General features: G+C 39.2%; 5 protein-coding genes across 5 annotated transcripts; 4 read left to right on the forward strand and 1 right to left on the reverse strand.

Annotated features, from left to right (window-relative positions):
- The first annotated feature begins 21 nt into the window (after nucleotides 1–21).
- Nucleotides 22–737, forward strand: LOC111593582. The gene is made up of 3 exons (XM_023306446.2): nucleotides 22–105; nucleotides 174–488; nucleotides 555–737. The coding sequence occupies exons 1-3, from the start codon at nucleotides 22–24 to the stop codon at nucleotides 735–737; spliced, it is 582 nt and encodes a 193-aa protein (XP_023162214.2).
- Nucleotides 738–2954: 2217 nt separating this feature from the next.
- On the forward strand, nucleotides 2955–3627 carry LOC115483457. Its single transcript, XM_030225515.1, has 4 exons — nucleotides 2955–3011; nucleotides 3083–3241; nucleotides 3338–3406; nucleotides 3481–3627. The coding sequence occupies exons 1-4, from the start codon at nucleotides 2955–2957 to the stop codon at nucleotides 3625–3627; spliced, it is 432 nt and encodes a 143-aa protein (XP_030081375.1).
- A 4680-nt stretch (nucleotides 3628–8307) lies between these two features.
- Nucleotides 8308–10106, forward strand: LOC111593564 (pupal cuticle protein 27). The gene is made up of 2 exons (XM_023306425.2): nucleotides 8308–8461; nucleotides 9245–10106. The coding sequence occupies exons 1-2, from the start codon at nucleotides 8450–8452 to the stop codon at nucleotides 9815–9817; spliced, it is 585 nt and encodes a 194-aa protein (XP_023162193.1). The 5' UTR covers nucleotides 8308–8449; the 3' UTR covers nucleotides 9818–10106.
- Nucleotides 10107–11592: 1486 nt separating this feature from the next.
- Nucleotides 11593–13863, forward strand: LOC111593563. Its single transcript, XM_023306424.2, has 2 exons — nucleotides 11593–12567; nucleotides 12735–13863. Exons 1-2 carry the CDS (start codon nucleotides 12099–12101, stop codon nucleotides 13766–13768), a joined length of 1503 nt encoding a protein of 500 aa, XP_023162192.2. The 5' UTR covers nucleotides 11593–12098; the 3' UTR covers nucleotides 13769–13863.
- Nucleotides 13864–14282: 419 nt separating this feature from the next.
- Nucleotides 14283–16419, reverse strand: LOC111593562 (probable 4-coumarate--CoA ligase 3). Its single transcript, XM_023306423.2, has 4 exons — nucleotides 16231–16419; nucleotides 15778–16172; nucleotides 15596–15712; nucleotides 14283–15538 (listed from the first exon to the last, which is right to left on the reverse strand). The coding sequence occupies exons 1-4, from the start codon at nucleotides 16372–16374 to the stop codon at nucleotides 14584–14586; spliced, it is 1611 nt and encodes a 536-aa protein (XP_023162191.2). The 5' UTR covers nucleotides 16375–16419; the 3' UTR covers nucleotides 14283–14583.
- Between the last annotated feature and the right edge of the window lie 826 nt (nucleotides 16420–17245).

The following is a 17245-nucleotide window of genomic DNA, read 5'->3' on the forward strand; positions in this document are numbered from 1 at the left end:
TAGGTTCAGTTGGTGTTGAAGATGCAAACAGTCAACGGGATGTTGAGATTCAGCTTACTTATGGCCAGCATGCTGAGTCTTTCCCTCACATCACATATCTTACCGGTAAGCAACATGACAGTGATCGAAAAAGAGGCAGAGCGAAGTGTATAGACCGTCTTGTATTTGTTCAGCACATGGGCTACTTTGTTGTCATTCAGCAACTGGAGTGTGTGGGCAATCCAAAGTACATTAGGCAAGCGGAGTGTAGTGTGGTGCCACCACGGAATAGAAGCACCAACGCAGCTCTGACGCTGGTGCAGGAGATCACTAGCCTAACTGGCACTTTGAAGGTATCCATACCAAAGAGGAATAAAATGCACAAGATATTCGAGGTTTCATTTGAGTTGTGCAAGCTGCTGCGAGAGCAGAAGAGGAAGACTCTAATAGAGCTGCTCAGCACCATGACCTGCTTGGGCAATCGAACCATCCAATGTCCCATACACACGGTAAGTGGAAGAGCTCATATATATTATGGAGGACATCTACTTAACCGATTTCTATTCCTCCTCAAGGGCTATTACAGTGCGCGCAATGTGACAATCGTGGAGTCGCTGCCGCCCGTGCTTTCTGAATCCGATTTTCTAATACGCCTCAATTGGTTTTTGCCCAGAGTGGCATCGGTCATGAATATCACAGCCGTGGGTCGCTTATACGAAATTTCCAAAGAGCGCGCTCGAAAGAAGAAGTATTTATAAGCAAGTAAATCAAATATTTACAACATATTAAACTGCCCGAAAGTATGCTACGACTACATTTTGTGTTATGCCCATAAAAAATAGAAGCATACATAGTTATGCTGAACTAAAAAACGTACCAAAAAATAATATAAATACATAGATAAATCTGAGAGAAATCGAAAATAAATAAGCTATTATTGCGTATGATAAGTTGTTTTGTTTTATCGTTCTCGTTTCACACCATTGCATACTATTATAAGAGCAATTTGGCCAATAGAAGGTTAAACATGCCATGAGCTGCTGTTTTAGTTTAGGCCTTATCCATTTCGTAGCAGGCCAACAACATGTATCGAACGATAGGCTTAATTATTTTAGGCCTCGCATTAAATCCCAACTCAGCCAAGGTAGGCAGCCAAAATGTATGTATTTAATGCTATTCCCAACTGTTTTTGTCCTTTACAGGATCGAAATTTAAGGCTACGCTGGAGCACTTTCGAGTGTCAGGTGAACGTCGACTTCATATCCGAATACAAATGCCATGTAGTGCAACCGCGGCGTTCAGCGCTCAATGTGGAGCTCAATTTGCTGCAAGATCTGAAATCTGTAAAAGTCAATTCTATAATATCCACAAAGTATACGACATTTGCTATTTATCAAAAGTTATTTGAGAACACTGTGGATGCTTGTCGTGCCATGTCTCGAGCGTCGGAGAAGGGCATCATTTCAAATTTCTATCGCTCCATAATTAAGTCCACCAATCAGCCCAATAAATGTCCAGTGAAGAAGGTAATAATAATAATAATAATAATAATAATAATAATAATCTTACAAAATATGAATTTTTATATACATCTGTATTTCAGGGCTCACTTTACTATCATAATATAAGCGTGGAAGAGGTAATACCAAGCTTTGTGCCCGTCAGCCACCTAATGGCCCAGGTGAAATTCTTTAGTCAGAACGTGTGCTATTTGAATATCACGCTCATAGGAACTGTGTCCAAAAACTAAATATTATAAAGCAATAATCGATTATTGAGCTGCACATATTTAATGTCAAGTTAAGCTTTATCAAACAATATAAATCACTCCACCCTAACTGAGTTATTAGTCAGCTATATTTCTATACAATTATATATATTTATTCGTGGTTTCAATCGCGAGTGCGTTATTAACAATTAGCCAGGCCAGTAATTAGCATAGCATGGGAAAAGTATTTACTCTCGTACTGCTGCTTTCAACGGCTAGTCTAGCAGCCAAGGTATTCTCACTAATCACTCAAAGGAGGTTCAATAAAAAACAGTAGCCTCTTCTTCTTCAGCGTGTCGTTATCCAGTGGAGTAGTTTTGATTGCATTGGGAATCCGGACATTGTACCATTCCACAGATGCTTCATTGTGAATCCAGCGAAGACTATAATTACGGGCGAAATTGAATATAATCGGGCATTTCAACAGTACAGTGCCAACCTCGTACTATATTTGCCGCGCCCCCCATTCAAAGAGTTCTACAAGGCCGCCGAGCTGACCTTGGATATCTGTCAGTTCTTTGCGGGAGCCTATAAGAATAACCTGGTTAAAGTCGCCTACAATAGCATGCTGAAGCACAGCAATATGCCCAAGAAATGTCCACAGCCAAAGGTAAGTCATCGTAAGGACACCTTTGAAACCCTTTTATATCAAACAAAAATTTTCAGGGATTTTACTACTATCCCAACATGAGCATAGGAGACAATCTACAACCTTTCCTGCCAAAGTACGAATTTAAAGTGCAATTGGACTTTTTTCTACCCAATTTGCCGATCTTCAATATATCTCTAAGTGGACGTTTGACAGATTTTCCAGTGCACAGAGCTAAAAAATCGTGGAAGCAATAGACCATGATGTTTTTTCTTTTATATTGATATTTGTTAATATAAACCATTTTGAACATTTGAATTAGTTGTTCAGTCTCTAGATATCTCTATCTAGATATGGTTTGCGTTCGTGTGGACAGATGTAGACACAGACCGATATACTTTTCTCACATCGTGAAAGAGTATAAAAATAGAAGGAAAGACCACATACATTTTAATGGCATATGCATACAATTTTAAAGTTAATTGTTTAAAAATGTTAATTATAATTGAGAAATCGGGGCATGAAATAGATTCAAATTATATGTTGATACCGAAACCATTTTCAGATGCATTAAATTTATTTAGTCATTATAGAAGAGCCAGACGATTCGCTAGCCAAATGTATAAGTTATATATTTTGGCAATACTCTGGCCTATAGCCGATGCAGCCAACAAGGTGAGTGCTTATAATTGATATATAAAGCGTAAACCTATCTTTAATTACATATGTATCAAACTCTCCAACAGCCCAACCATCTGATTGTGACTTGGGAATCATTTAATTGTGACGTAAATCACGATTTAATTGGGTTCTACAGATGCTTCATTGTTGAACCGGCAAAAACCCTTTTAACGAGCGAAGTTCAATATAATCGAGATTTTGCTAAAATTAATGCTAGCCTTGCGGTATATTTTCGACAAGCTCAGTCGAAGGAATTTCGCAGAGTATTGAGCTTAACTTACGATATATGTCAACTCAACAACAAAACAACTATACACAAGCTCGCGAATATTGTCTACAATACCATGATAAAGAACAGCAATTATCCACGGAAGTGTCCTCAACTGAAGGTTTGTCTGACTCAGTCTCTATCTCTCTCTCTATTAATATATGTATCTATCCATTTACCTTTAATAATTTACAGGGCTTCTATTTCTATCGCAATATTAACTTGGGTGAAAATATTCCGCTTTTTTTTCCAACTGGTGATTTTAAGGCACAATTGAATTTTTTTATGTTTGACTTAACAATGATAAATATTTCAGTAAGCGGTACTGCGACACGCAAATAAGCTAATAAATGTATTCAGACAAGTATCTGATAGATCAATAATAATTATAATATATAATATACTAATATTATAAAAGCCTGAAAGAGTTAATGCCAAGCTCTGATCTGGGTCAGCTTCTGTAGTCAGAATCAATGTTATTTAAATGTTATATAATGGATAATTTAATGCCAAGCAATTTTAGTTTTTTCTTAAACAGCAAAGCGGACATTAGAAAAAGATCTACGTTTGCAATATATTGCGCTTATTACAAATTTAATTGCATACAAAATGTTTGAATATAATTGAGTAATCACAGCTTGGAATAGATTCAAATTAGGTGTGAATACCGAGACCATTTACAGATGCATTAAATATATTTAGTTGCTATAGAAGCGTCAGCCGACTCGCTGGCCAAATGGATAAATTATATATTTTAGCAATGCTATGGGCTATAGCTGCTAAAGCAGCCAACAAGGTGCGTACCTATAATCGGTATAAAAGTGTCTTTAATTATATATATATCGAACTATCCTACAGCCGGAGCATTTGACTGTGACTTGGGAGTCGTTTAATTGTGACGTAAATCGCAATATTATCGAGTCCTATAGATGCTTCATTGTTGATTCCGAGAAATCTCTATTAACTGCCGAATTTAATTATATTCAATCGTTCTCACGTCTTAATATTAGCTTTGCAGTGTACTTTCGACGAGCTCAGTCGACGGAGTTTCGCAGAATTTTAGGTTTGTCATTGGATGGTTGTCAACTGAACACTAATACATTGCTTCACAAAATCGCCAATATTGCCTATAAGAGTGTTATAAAGAACAGCAACTATCCACGAAAGTGTCCTTTGCCCAAAGTAAGTCGCTATCTTTTTCTGTATCTCTGTATATATTAATATATATATTGTATAATTTTCAGGGCTTCTATTTCTATCGCAACGTTAACTTGGGTGAAAATATTCCTCTTTTCTTCCCAACTGTAAGTTTTAAGGCCCAATTGAATTTTTTTACGCTCGACCTAAAAATTTTGAATATTTCGGTAAGCGGAAATATTACACGCAAATAACCCGATAAATACTAATGACCCAGGTGAACTTCTTTAATCAGCATCATTGCTATTCAAATATTACGCTCAACGCGACTGTATCAAAAACTAAATATTACAAAAACAATGGATTATTGAGCTGCGCACATTTAATGTCAATAAAGTTTAGGTTTATCTTAAAATGGAAATCATTGTACATTAACTTAATGCTTAAAAAACAATATAGTCGGCAATTAACCAGGCCAGTAATTAGTATAGTATGGATATAATATTTACTCTAGTTTTTTTGCTTCCAACTAAGAGCCGAGGTATTCTCTCATAAATCAGAAATCATAAATTTGACATGATATGTGTCTGAAATGCACAAGAAATGCCCACAACCAAAACTCAGTCATCCTAAAGAAACTTTTAAATCCTATATATATATATGGATGCATCAAAAAACTTAAGTCGAGTTAACCACTTAAATTATGTTTTTTTTCTTTAATTGCAAACAATTCTGAATTAGAAGCTATTAAAGCATAAAAAGCATAAATGCTTTATTTTATTAAAAGCATTTTAATTAAAGATAGAGTCCTGTATTAGGAAAAATCATCGCACGCAGCTAAAAATTTGCGATTTAATTGCTGCAATAAAGCTTTAAATATAATTAGGAAATTAAAATTTGGAATAGATAAAGTTAATTTATGTAGCAAGCCAATAGATATTTAAAAATAATTATTAAAAACAATTGGCTGAGTATTCAATTAGATATATTCAAATGGATATATTTTATTATATATTGGCAGTGATATGGCCTGTAGCTGCTCTAACCAGCAAGGTGCGTGCTTTTGATCGGCTTAGAGGTGTAAAAGTATCCTTCATTCAAATATATCCAACAGCAAAACCATTTGATTGTGACTTGGAAGTCATTCAATTGTGACGTAAATAGCAATATCGTTGTGTTCCATAGATGCTTCATTGTTGATTCGGACAAAACTCGTTTGACAGCCGAATTCAAATATAACCAAGATTTAGCTAATATCAATGCCAGCCTTGCAGTATATCATCCACGGGCGAGGTCGAAGGAACTTCGTAGAGTATTTGGTGCATCTTTTGATTTCTGTCTGCTCAGCAACAACACAATGTTTCACTCAATCGTGAATATTGCATACAAAAGTATAATAAGGGACAGTAATTTTTCAGGAAAGTGTCCTCAGCTCAAGGTAAGTCTCTCTTTCTCTTTATCATCTCTTCATTTAAGTATTTAAAAAATCTATTTCATAATTTTCAGGGCTTGTACTTCTTTCGCAATATTAACGTAGGTGAAAATATTCCACTCTTTTTTCCAACTGGTGATTTAAAGGTGCAATTGATTTTTTTTACGCGCGACTTAACATTCTTAAATATTTCGGTTAGCGGAGCTCTGACACGCAGATAAAAATAAAATAAATATATTATGTATTCATGTTAAAAGTGAAGTTAAAAGAGGAAGAACTGCTGAAGTCTGTTCAGATATGGACGGTCAATAAACTGAAGAGCTTCAAGTTGCGACATCTACAATTTATTCTGAATTTAGAATTCGCAATCGGAATCGGATCGAGAAGAATTTCTTTGAACAGGAATAATGGAATGCTTGTTAGAATTGGCAATTAGCAAGCGGGTATACGTGGCCTGTCTATCAAGTGGCGATGATTACGCTGATCAGCAGACATCTCCATCCATTACTAGAGCATTATTTACGATTCAAGCTCAAGATGCCAGCCACTGACAACAAATTTCACAACATCATGACACTTGAAATTGCCGCAAAATTTATTGCCTCGCCGCTTGCCTCCCTGCGAACTTTTTTGTAAACCAGTCTTCGGTCTTCAGTCTGCGGTCTTCGGTCTTCGGTCTGCAATCTTCAGTCTCTGCGCTCAGGCTTAAATGTCAAATGGCGCACGAGCTAAGAACACAATTCCCAACAAGAGATGCAACCTACACCAAATGCTAGCTGGAGAATGCAGCAGCCAAGCGTTTGACATTTTCAATGGTCAGCAAAAAAGCATAAGACCAGCTAAAGCGGTTAGTGGTGGCTGCTGGACGTGTAAGTGTAAGTGTAAGTGGGTCAGTGTGGATGTAGCTCTGGAGCTAACCTTGCCAGCTTTCGTTTTCATTGAGTGGGAAAAATTACACAATTGCCTCTGCTCGGTGACTCATCGGGCACTCCAACAACTGGTAACTGGTCCCAGACTACACCAGTTTAATCCAACGGAGCTGAGGCTTTTGGCTTGGGTGGGCAGTAAACAGTTGGCAGTAGAAGAGGTGCGGCTGCGCAGGCGGCCAAGCCAGGCCCAAAATGTTTGTTGTTTTGTTTTTTTTTTTTTTGTATGGCAAACGGCAACACTTGACCAGTTTTTACACATGCTCAGTCTTCCTCTAACTCTCGCTATTCACCTCTCACTCACTCTCTGTGTCTCTCGTCGACCGGCAACGCGGTTGTTCAACTCTTCGCATTGTGTTGCAAGTGATTCTTGCATCTTTGAAACCAAATTTATTTGCATTTTTTCTCCTTTTGTTCCATTCCAACAGAAATTGGCTAGTAATCGCGGTAATCGCTTTTGCATGATATTATCGTCAGAGATTGACCCATTTTCCACAACTAATTAACATTTGCCAAGATCCATTACCCATTGCCGTTTTGAACTCAATTATCGTCTTGCCTCATCAGCAGCTTCGCTAGCCAAACAAACGAAAAGACAAACAAAAACCAAACCCGATCCACAGCAACACAAGTATTACAACAATTTTCAGTTTCAGTCTATGCCACATATATTGTATGTCACTGTCCTCTATGCCAAGTTGCCTCCCTGCCCGGAATTCCCCCAACACCGGCCGACAGGCGCTGTCGCTATTACAAGAATTTAAAAGCTAACAGCAGTAACATCTTCTCCACTACTACAAAGCCAACATAAATATGGAGAGCAATAGAGCAAGAGACAGAGTGAGAGAGAGCGCGCGCGCTCGCGCAAGCAAAACTCTCAACCGTAAAACTGGCTGAGAGAGTGGGAGAGCATTTTTCAGGGTTCGGCTGCATTTTGGCGAAGACAACAACGTCGTTGTCGAAGCTTGCAGAAAAAACTCGTTCTGGCTTATTTCTAAATAACGGCATTACGAAGATGAACGACCGGACAGACGCAGACAATCCGCACACTTTTGCCGTGCCCATTACCATATCCAGTATGCATAAGTATTATGTGAAATCCAACGATAAACTCTCCATCGAGAGACTACTAAAATTTGTATATATTATGGATATGAGATGAGATCGTTAGCTCCAATTATCTGTAATAATATATTATTTATGTTTAACGATTGACACTAATATTTATAGTTCCTTAGCTTAAAAAGTAAAAGTATTCTACATCTCAAATCAAATATATTCGAGCTGTTCGTAAAAACTAACTAGCAACGAGACTGGCTGGCTGAAAGAGCAGCAACAGCAACTGCATCTGCAGCTATGGCAATTGCAACTATTGTCAATGTAGCTCTACCTGTAGCTGTGCTGTAACTGTATCTGTAACTCTATCGCTTTTTATGCGTCTCTCTGGGCTCCAGCTGCGAGCGCAGGAGACTCTGACAAAAGTCGCGGCTATATAAAGCACTTAAATAGGGCCGCCGCAGCACAGTTCGCATCGTTGCAGCTTTCACTTGCCAACCGCACGGTCGCCGCAGCAAAACGCGCATTTGCAACTGCAACTTAGTGTCAATGCACAGTATCTAACAGTCACCAACAAAATCCTTGCAAGTGAATCGTCAACTAAACAATCAAAATGAAAGTGTTTGTAAGTTCATCTCTTAGTGGATCAACAAATAGTTATTTTTGCATGGGTCTGTGGTATGCGGTTTGTGTTTTTGTGATGTTTAGTAGAAGCTAAAAACAATTAATAATAATAATTAAAAGCAAAAAAATAGTTATTGTTCTAAGAATACCCCCAGAGAGAAATTAACGAGCTGCTGAAAAAACGATAAAAGATAAAAAATAAATAAATTAATGTAACTATTAGTGTAACTATAAAATTTGTATACTTTATATAAATTTATAAAGATAAACAAAGAGATTGAATGGCAAAATTAAGTTTTAAATAATAAATAAAATTGTTTGAACTAATTTTTATACTTAGTGAAATTTTTAAGAATACAAAGAAAAACTTATGAAAAATTGTATTAATAATATATATAATAAAAAAAATATTCAAGATATTTTATTGCTTTTCTAAATGTATGAAAGCTTGCAAATAAGTTAGAATAAAATTAAAAAATTATTTGGTAATTTTCTTATCGAATTTTTTAGGTATTAATTATCCACCAAATAATAATAAAATATTAATAACATAAGTTGTTATTAATTAATTTATTTTTATATTTATTTATATATTTATTATTTCTTTTGATCATATATTTATTTATTTATCTAATTATTGCTACAGTGTCCTAGATTTAACAGAAATATTATTAAAAATAATAACCTAAATTTAATTAAAAAATTTAATGTAGTTTCAATCCTAATATATATTCTCTGAGACTCAAATTAATACCAGCTTCAATTTCTTTTCAATTGAAATTAGATCCTTATTACGCTGTTTGCCCTTACGTGCCATGCGCAGCATCAGCACCAGCACCAGCATCAACATCATGCACACCTCAATGCGAACAACATACCACGCGATGAGAAAGCGGACCATCGTCATGAGGATCCACGCGAGACAAGCACCTGGATACCCATACTGAAGTACAACAAGGAGCAGAGCGAGGATGGCAGCTACAAGACCGAATACGAAACCGGCAACAACATTGTGCACGAGGAGACGGGCTTCCTAAAGGACTTTGATACCAATCCCAATGGCGTTCTAGTGCAACACGGCCAATACTCCTACCAATCGCCTGAGGGCACCGTCGTCAATGTGCAGTACACGGCCGACGAGAACGGCTTCCGTGCCACTGGCGATCATATACCCACGCCGCCAGCCATACCAGAGGAGATACAAAAGGGTCTGGATCAGATCTACGCTGGCATTAAGCTGCAGCAGGAGCGCCTGGAGCAGCGTGCCAAGAGCGATCCCAGCTTTGCCAAGAAGCTAGAGGAGCGACGCTTGGCCAATCAGAATGGCCAGTACATTGGCTTGCTGGAAAATCAGTAGAGAGTCGGCGCAACACAACCCAAAACCTCTCAACCAGATAACGTGCTGCATTTTTGATATTTTTCAAAATTTTTACCACTCGCCTCCTTTAATGACCATAACCAACCGAAAGACTGTGATTTCTGCTACAAATTCTATAAAAAATTAATGAATAACACTTTGCTAACAGCCACAGCACAGATATTTATGTTAACGATCGTGAAAGTTTTGTTGAATAAAAGAAAATAATCACAATAAAAGCGGAAAAATAAAATTTCCATCATGCCAGCCAAACACACACGCGACCCCAAGCAAACATTATTCAACGATTTTCCATTTCCATATTATAGCCACACACACACAGTATGCACAGAGCTCCATAATGTTCACAAAACGTGACAATGCGCAATGGGTTTTTCTATTTATTTCGGTTTCTGTTGGCTGTTTTTATTATGATTATTTTATTTGTGTTTTCACAGCTTAAATTACCTCATAAGTCCGTTTGTTGATCCCATTCCATGGTGCATAATTTTTTGTATAAATATTCAATATTTTCCGTTTCCATCAGAGCCATTTTCCATATGCCTTACTTTGTGCATGAGGCACAGGCAAAGTCGCAGACTTTTGACAGTCCCGTCAGACCAGGTGTTGCATAATTTTGGCAGCTTTTCTTTTGACGCTTTGACTTGGTTTCGATTTTTGCAAGTGGTTTCGACTTGAAGTCACTCGAGTGCTGCTTCAGTGGGCTCCATTCCAAGAAAAAAATAAAAAAGAAACTGTGACTGGAAAATCTGAATCATGAGATTCACATGTGAAACTTATGAAACTTTGATGTGAACACGAAAGAAACTACGAAAAAAGTTTCAATTGGTAAGCAAATCTCAATAGTTGAGAGCTTTGCACGAGCAGATACTACTTAAGTCTGCGAAAAATGCGAAATGAGTTTGAATTCGTTTAATGGTATAATGAGTAAATTAAAAATAAATTGAAATTTAAAATTTGATAATCAAACACAAAAAAGTAAAATTCAGTCTATAGATTTTAGATATCGTATAGACAGAGAGATATTAATAATAAAAACTTTAAAATCCTTTAATATTTCGATGCCTCAACATTATAATGACACATGTATAAAATGAGTTTGAATTCGTTTAATAAAGTAATGAGAAAATTAAAGAAAAATTGAAATTTGATAATAAAATAAAGTAAATGAAAATATAGTTTTCATATCTATACACTATTGAGCTTAAATATTAATAATAAAAACTCTAAAACTATATGAGCTGGCGCGTTATGATGTCTTGATGCCATAACATTATAATGAGCTGATATACTTCGCTCACCTCCAACCAGAGTACTTCAACTAAAAGAAAGTCATTGAAATCGAAATATCTTATTCGACTTAAAGGCAAACTCCATTGAAATCTCTTCACACTTTTCGGCCTACAACTGTTTTACCGTTGAACCAATCAATTTGGTGAAAAGTTGGCCCCCAGCGTTAGACGTCAACTTTGGAGATATTTTACGAATAGTTCGCAGACGAACAAACGGTGCCAAAAATCAGCAAGAAAACTTTTTAGTAGCACAAACGACTTGTTGGCAAGTAATTTGCATAAATCTTAGCATATGCGAAGCTCTATATATATCTATATACCTATGCTTGTACGCTTGTTTGGGTGTCTATCTAGAACCCTCGTCATTGACTGCTGCGCGGCCCGCTGCATTTTCACCGACCACAACGAAAGAATGTTTATTCGCCATTAAATTTTAACGCTCTTGCGCATAATTAAGCGAAAACTGAACAAAAGAAAAAATTTCTATAGCTATGATTGAGAATGTTTCTCTGGCCGTGTTGGTGCTGGCAGCCCAAGCGGCCGCAAATTGATTTGGCCAACGTCAGTTGCCGTTTAGAAGCCGCCGTGTTTAGACCGCAAAACGTGCAAAAGAAGCAGCCAAACAAAACGCGCAGAGAACTAGGAAAATAGTAAAGTAAAAAATAAAAACAGAAATCTGAAATCTGAAATCAACATCAACAAAGTGCGAATATCGATGGGCAAGTGGAATTGAGAGACGATAACCAACTTCAACAATGAGTTGTTGCCGTTGTTTCGTGTGCCAGCAACAACAAAGCTTAACAATAAAACTAAGCTAACTGTGAATTGAAGATACAAATCAAAAACCAACAACAACAACAACAGCAACAATATCCACTTAAGAAGTGGCACATCATTTCAGTAAATAGAAAACGAAACCGAAACGAACTGAAACCGTTCGAACTGTTGGCTCTTAGTCCAGTTTAACTATGGCCAGCAAACAGTTGTCTCTTCGAATTCTGTGTCTTTTGCTCACGTTCTGCTGTCAGCAGATCCTCGGCCAGGACGACCCGGATGCCCAGCAATTGCAAGCACTTAGACCACGAGGTCGCATACGCATTGCGGATATGCAAATGCCGCAGGCACCACCACCACCAGCACCGCCCATGCTTGGCCACGGCCCAATCAACTGGCCTGGCTATGGTCCAGCTGTGCCCAATGCTATGCCAGCGCCTGGGGCAATGCCCATGCCGGCCAGCTCCACGGTGCACACGCATATTCCGCTTCTGCGTGAGCAGCTGGAAAGCAATACGCCAAGCGAGGGGCGTATACAAGATGCCGTGGTGTACGGCAACTGGAAGGCGGAGCATCCACAGATACCTGACGTCGGCGAGGAGCCACCTAAGCAACGCAAATATGGGCGACTCGAGGCCATGCTAATGGGCATGCCAGCTGAAGGTGAGCTTAAAACTTCAAGTTAATGTTGCTCAAGTGAGCTTAATGTCTAGATTAAGTCAAGCTAATTAAACTTCATTCAGACTAAATTACGTTCATCAAAACTTTAAGCCCACAAAGCTGTAATCCACTGTAAAAGTTACTCACTCAGCTGTTTATGCTTGTTGTAGCTAGCGAAAGGCGTGACTCATCCAGCGAGGAGCTGCCACCGGACACAGAGAGACGCACTGCAGCTGTTGGCTATCAGAATCCATATGCACGTCCTGATAGCTTCGAGCGTTCGCAGGAATCACGCGGTCGCTGGCGCATACCGTCGTCCAATATACCGTCTCAGCTGCAGCCACAGCCGCAGCCGCAGCCGCAGCCACAGCCATCACCGATTGAGGTGGTGCGCATGAATGCAACGGATCCTTTGATGCGAGCCATGGCCAAGCAAATCAACGAGTCCATTGAGACAACGACATCCATACACAAGCGACAGCATGTCCAAACCACCGAGGACAACTGGATGCCACTGCCCTATCCATATCCTACGCGAAGTTTTGAGAGCACGCAGCCAGTGCCCAGAGTGGGCCCAGCAGTAAGCAGCACAGCAGGGCCCACGCAGAGCTCTAGCCTTGCCACGGAGTCCACCACAGTGGCGCTCAATTGGCCCACAGACTTTCTAGATGCCACGCCCAGCAGCACAGAGCGCATTTACACGGATGCCAGCAGCAGCAGCAGCATCGATCGAATCGATCACGTTGACAACATCGATCGCTTTGACGATGACCTCGATGACTATAAATACTACGAGGAAAGTCTAAACTCTGCCCAGATGCACAGCGAGCTAAGCGTGCCAGAGACGCTGTTGCCACAGCTGCCACTCAACATAACGCGCGTGGGCATTCCCTACGAGGAACGCAACTCAGCCGAGGAGCCGACTATCTGTGTGCCACTCACCGTATCGGAGACAGCCACGGAGAGCACGACTGCCGTGCTAGTAGAAGTCGAGCGCGTCTACTGCTTCCCGCTGCCTAAAGTTGAGATAAAAACAGGTAAAGTTCGACAGCAACTCGTGCCACAGCCAGCGGAGCACGAGCATGCCAATGTCTCATCTATGGACATGGATCAGCCGCAGCCAGAGCTAACTGCAGCTGCCAGTCATCCGACCAGCTGTGCATTGCTCCTCATCATCTGGAGCTGCATCTTGGTTCATTTATAGTCTACTTAACGCGATGTCCAATCGCTGCATATACACTCAGGGCCTATTTGTAATTAGAAATTCGAAAAATATTTATTTACACCATTAAAGCTGAACCAAACCCATTTAATTTATCAATCTTTTTCTCGGAGCAACTTACCAATGGCGCTCTGGAGTAACTTAAGTGAGAAGCCAAGCAGCTGCTTCTAGTTGACAACCACCTGTCCAGCCGAAGGCTGTTTTGAGCTGATCTTCGCTTCATTAAGACAAATTATTTTGCTTAAGCTTTCAGATTATTGTGAATTATTTAAGCAATCGGAGTCATACTTTGACACCCTCCAAATGCGTACAACAGGTTCACAGATGCTTCCAAAAGCTGTGCCTTTTTTATATAAGCACTAAGCTCATATACTCTTTAATATCTATAAGATACGAATATCTATTAGATACTAACACTTAAAAAAATATAAAATATTGAAGCATACTTTTTGGAAACACATTTAGCGATTATTAATTCATATGTTTGGGCAAGCAACGAATCGAATATTATATTTTCAAGTTTCTCTCCAACCAAAGTCCAGGAACTTAAATTACAAATTAAAGAATAGTCAGATAGGGTCACATATTTTTAAATAATTTAATTGTTATCGTGGCTTTGCAGCCAGCAAGAGATGCGCTGATACCTTATATAGGGGTAGGTTGTACCTTATAACATTCATTTTGACACACATAAGATGAGTTTAGGATGCACGAACGCCTATTCTCATATCTACAATAGTGTTTAGAAATCTCTTACAATAATTTAAATAATTGCAACTAAACTAATAAAACATTTCTTATCGATCTACGCTTGACTGAGTGAGTTGCTCCTTCACCGCTCGTCGGAGCACTTTGCCGCTGGCTGTTTGGGGCAACTCGCTGGCAAAGTAGACGCCTCCATGCAGCTGCTTGTAGTTAGCCACCAAGCGCTTGGCCACATGCTGTTTGATCTGGTCTGCGCTCAAGGTGCTGCCAGGCCGTTTAATTACCATGGCAGCAGGTGCATCTCCGTACTTCTCGTCATAGATGCCCACTACACACACCTCATTGACATCGGGCAGCTCAGCAATAGCGGCTTCAATGTCGCTGGGCCCATATTGCATGCCTAAGCATTTGTACACCTCCTTCTTGCGGTCTACAATGTACAGATTGTTGTGCTCATCAAAGTATCCCAGATCGCCTGTATGGAACCAGCCCAGAGAGTCTTGCATGCGCTGCGTTTCCAGCGGATTGCCGTAGTATCCGTTCCATTTTCGGCCGTGGTTTACATAGACCTCTCCAACTTTCTCGTAGCCAAGATTCTTACCGTTCTCATCGACAATGCGCATCTTAATGCCCGAATTGAGCTTGCCAACTGTGTTGCCGAATTTCTCATTATAGGCGCCGGCACACACTCCTCCAAATTCTGTAGTGCCATATCCGAAATATATAACTCCTGTTTTAATTAGCTTTTGCAACTTGCCCAGTGTCACGGGAGGTATCCAACCGCCCCCGATTGCCACTATATACACGCTAGCTAGTCGTTCCGGTGTGGCCTGGGGGCAAGAGACTAGCTCGCTGGCATGACGCGGTGCACAGCTGATGAAATTGATCTTGTATTTGGCCACGAGCTCTAAAATATACTCCGCACTGTAAGGCTTGTCGGGTATGATGCGCGTACATCCATCGCCCACGCTATACAGAAAGTTGAGCAGACCTGAATACCAGTCCAAACTAGAGCCACAGTAGATTACCGTCTCGGTATTAACGAATCTGGAAGGAATATATCCCATGTAATCTGAACTAAATTGAGAATATATTAATATTTACGGAATGCCAACTAATAGCATGTAGTTGCCCAGGCACACAGCCTTGGGTTTGCCTGTCGTACCAGAGGAACATAAAATGGCCACAGTCTGTTCCCCGCCCAAGAGCAAAGGTTGAGGTCTGTAATAAATTCAGAGAGATGGTCAATGTCTATAGATAGATCTGTAGATAAAATCTGAACTTACTGATAAAATATTTCAGTGTTAGTTGGCGAAAGTAGTTCCTCAACATGTGTAACCCCCTCCACTTTGCCAATCACCGTTATAATCTCAGGTGACCATGCAGCGCTCGCAGTCTTCAGCTTCTCTACGTCAGCGGCATCGCAGAAGAATAGTTTTGGCTTTGTTATCGCCAGGACGTGTGTGAGAGTCTCCACATCCAAGATGGGATTAACGGCGTGAAAGGGCGTGGCATTGAAGAGACAGGCTACAGCCACTGGAGTAACGTATGTGCTGTTCTTGGCTGAAATGCAGATGACATCATCGTGGCGTAATCCGCGTTTCTTGAAATTCTGCGCAAGTCTCACGGACCAATTGAATATATCCCGATTTGTCGCAGTTATTCCATCCTGCAGGCTGATCTACATAAAGAAATAAATAGTTTATATAAGTTCTATATGTATTTGCTATTCCGCTTACCTGGCAGATATTAGTGGGATTATTTCTGAGTTGATTGTGAATTATTCGACCAACTGAACAATCAAAGTCGTACATGGGCGAAGGTTTCGCGCCACTCCAGATGTGTTCAACTGGATCGTAATGGGTTTTAAAGAAATCCTCCATTTTATTAGTTCTTTATTAGGTCCGATTGCTTTAAGTTTCAATCACAAAATAACTTATTCGCGGAAGAACCCTCAATTATATAGTAAAAATTGTCTTTTATCAGTAACTGCTGAGCTCACGGTGATTGGCTAGGAAAGCAGGACCATAAACGTCATCTGCCTTAATCAGTCTTAATCAATTGAAATCATATTGAAAATTTACGCAACACTTATCTGACTCGTAGTCCAACTCTTATCAGCTTTACCTGTATTTCTCTTTAACCATTATCATTAAAACGAGCTTCCAGAAATGCGTTAAAAAACTTTAATTGATGGCATATAACGCGAAATCAGATCTGATTTTAATAATCTGGTAATAAACTGTTGGTAGTTGAATGGAAAATTGTGATATTTGATTATTAATATTTATTTATTTCAATTTATGAAATATTTCCTGGCCTTGGCCAGCTATCAGAAAAGGTGAATATAAGCTATAGATGAAATTATCATTCAAGATTTTCAATTTCTTTTCAATGTTGAGTAATAAAATAATTATGTCATATAAAAAGTGATTTGTGGAGAGCTGAGTCAACCGAAGCTCGACAATATAATCAATATCAATGAAGACTTAAGTGCCGTAAGAAATGCTTCCTCATTGGCACGTGCTTCAACTTTATCAAATGAAGTTCATATTATTAACTTATATAAAAGCGTATCAAGATAAGAAAGGTTGAAAAAATCAACATTGTAGCTTTGCTTAATCGGAAACTTTTTGTTCTTTTTTTAGTTATTTTAGGAATCAATACTGTCGAAATCAACGAGAACAATTGGGTCTGACTTTATTTTAGTAACATGTGATCTGAGTCAGCTACCCCTTAGATTGGACTATCTCA

Source organism: Drosophila hydei, unplaced genomic scaffold (assembly GCF_003285905.1).
Source record: "Drosophila hydei strain 15085-1641.00,03,60 unplaced genomic scaffold, DhydRS2 tig00008134-arrow-pilon, whole genome shotgun sequence".
NCBI classification, from domain to species: domain Eukaryota; kingdom Metazoa; phylum Arthropoda; class Insecta; order Diptera; family Drosophilidae; genus Drosophila; species Drosophila hydei.

Excerpts from the sequence above, each read along its gene's own strand:
- LOC111593582 (XM_023306446.2), top strand. The coding sequence starts at position 22 with ATGCAAACAGTCAACGGGATGTTGAGATTCAGCTTACTTATGGCCAGC. Across the intron at positions 106-173 it reads TCACATCACATATCTTACCG|CACATGGGCTACTTTGTTGT; the intron begins GTAAGCAACATG and ends GTATTTGTTCAG. Across the intron at positions 489-554 it reads TCCAATGTCCCATACACACG|GGCTATTACAGTGCGCGCAA; the intron begins GTAAGTGGAAGA and ends TTCCTCCTCAAG.
- LOC111593562 (XM_023306423.2), bottom strand. The coding sequence starts at position 16,374 with ATGGAGGATTTCTTTAAAACCCATTACGATCCAGTTGAACACATCTGG. Across the intron at positions 16,173-16,230 it reads ATCCCACTAATATCTGCCAG|ATCAGCCTGCAGGATGGAAT; the intron begins GTAAGCGGAATA and ends TTCTTTATGTAG. Across the intron at positions 15,539-15,595 it reads ATGCTATTAGTTGGCATTCC|ATTCGTTAATACCGAGACGG; the intron begins GTAAATATTAAT and ends TATTCCTTCCAG.
- LOC115483457 (XM_030225515.1), top strand. The coding sequence starts at position 2,955 with ATGTATAAGTTATATATTTTGGCAATACTCTGGCCTATAGCCGATGCA. Across the intron at positions 3,242-3,337 it reads AAATTAATGCTAGCCTTGCG|CTCGCGAATATTGTCTACAA; the intron begins GTATATTTTCGA and ends ACTATACACAAG. Across the intron at positions 3,407-3,480 it reads GGAAGTGTCCTCAACTGAAG|GGCTTCTATTTCTATCGCAA; the intron begins GTTTGTCTGACT and ends AATAATTTACAG.
- LOC111593563 (XM_023306424.2), top strand. The coding sequence starts at position 12,099 with ATGGCCAGCAAACAGTTGTCTCTTCGAATTCTGTGTCTTTTGCTCACG. Across the intron at positions 12,568-12,734 it reads AATGGGCATGCCAGCTGAAG|CTAGCGAAAGGCGTGACTCA; the intron begins GTGAGCTTAAAA and ends TGCTTGTTGTAG.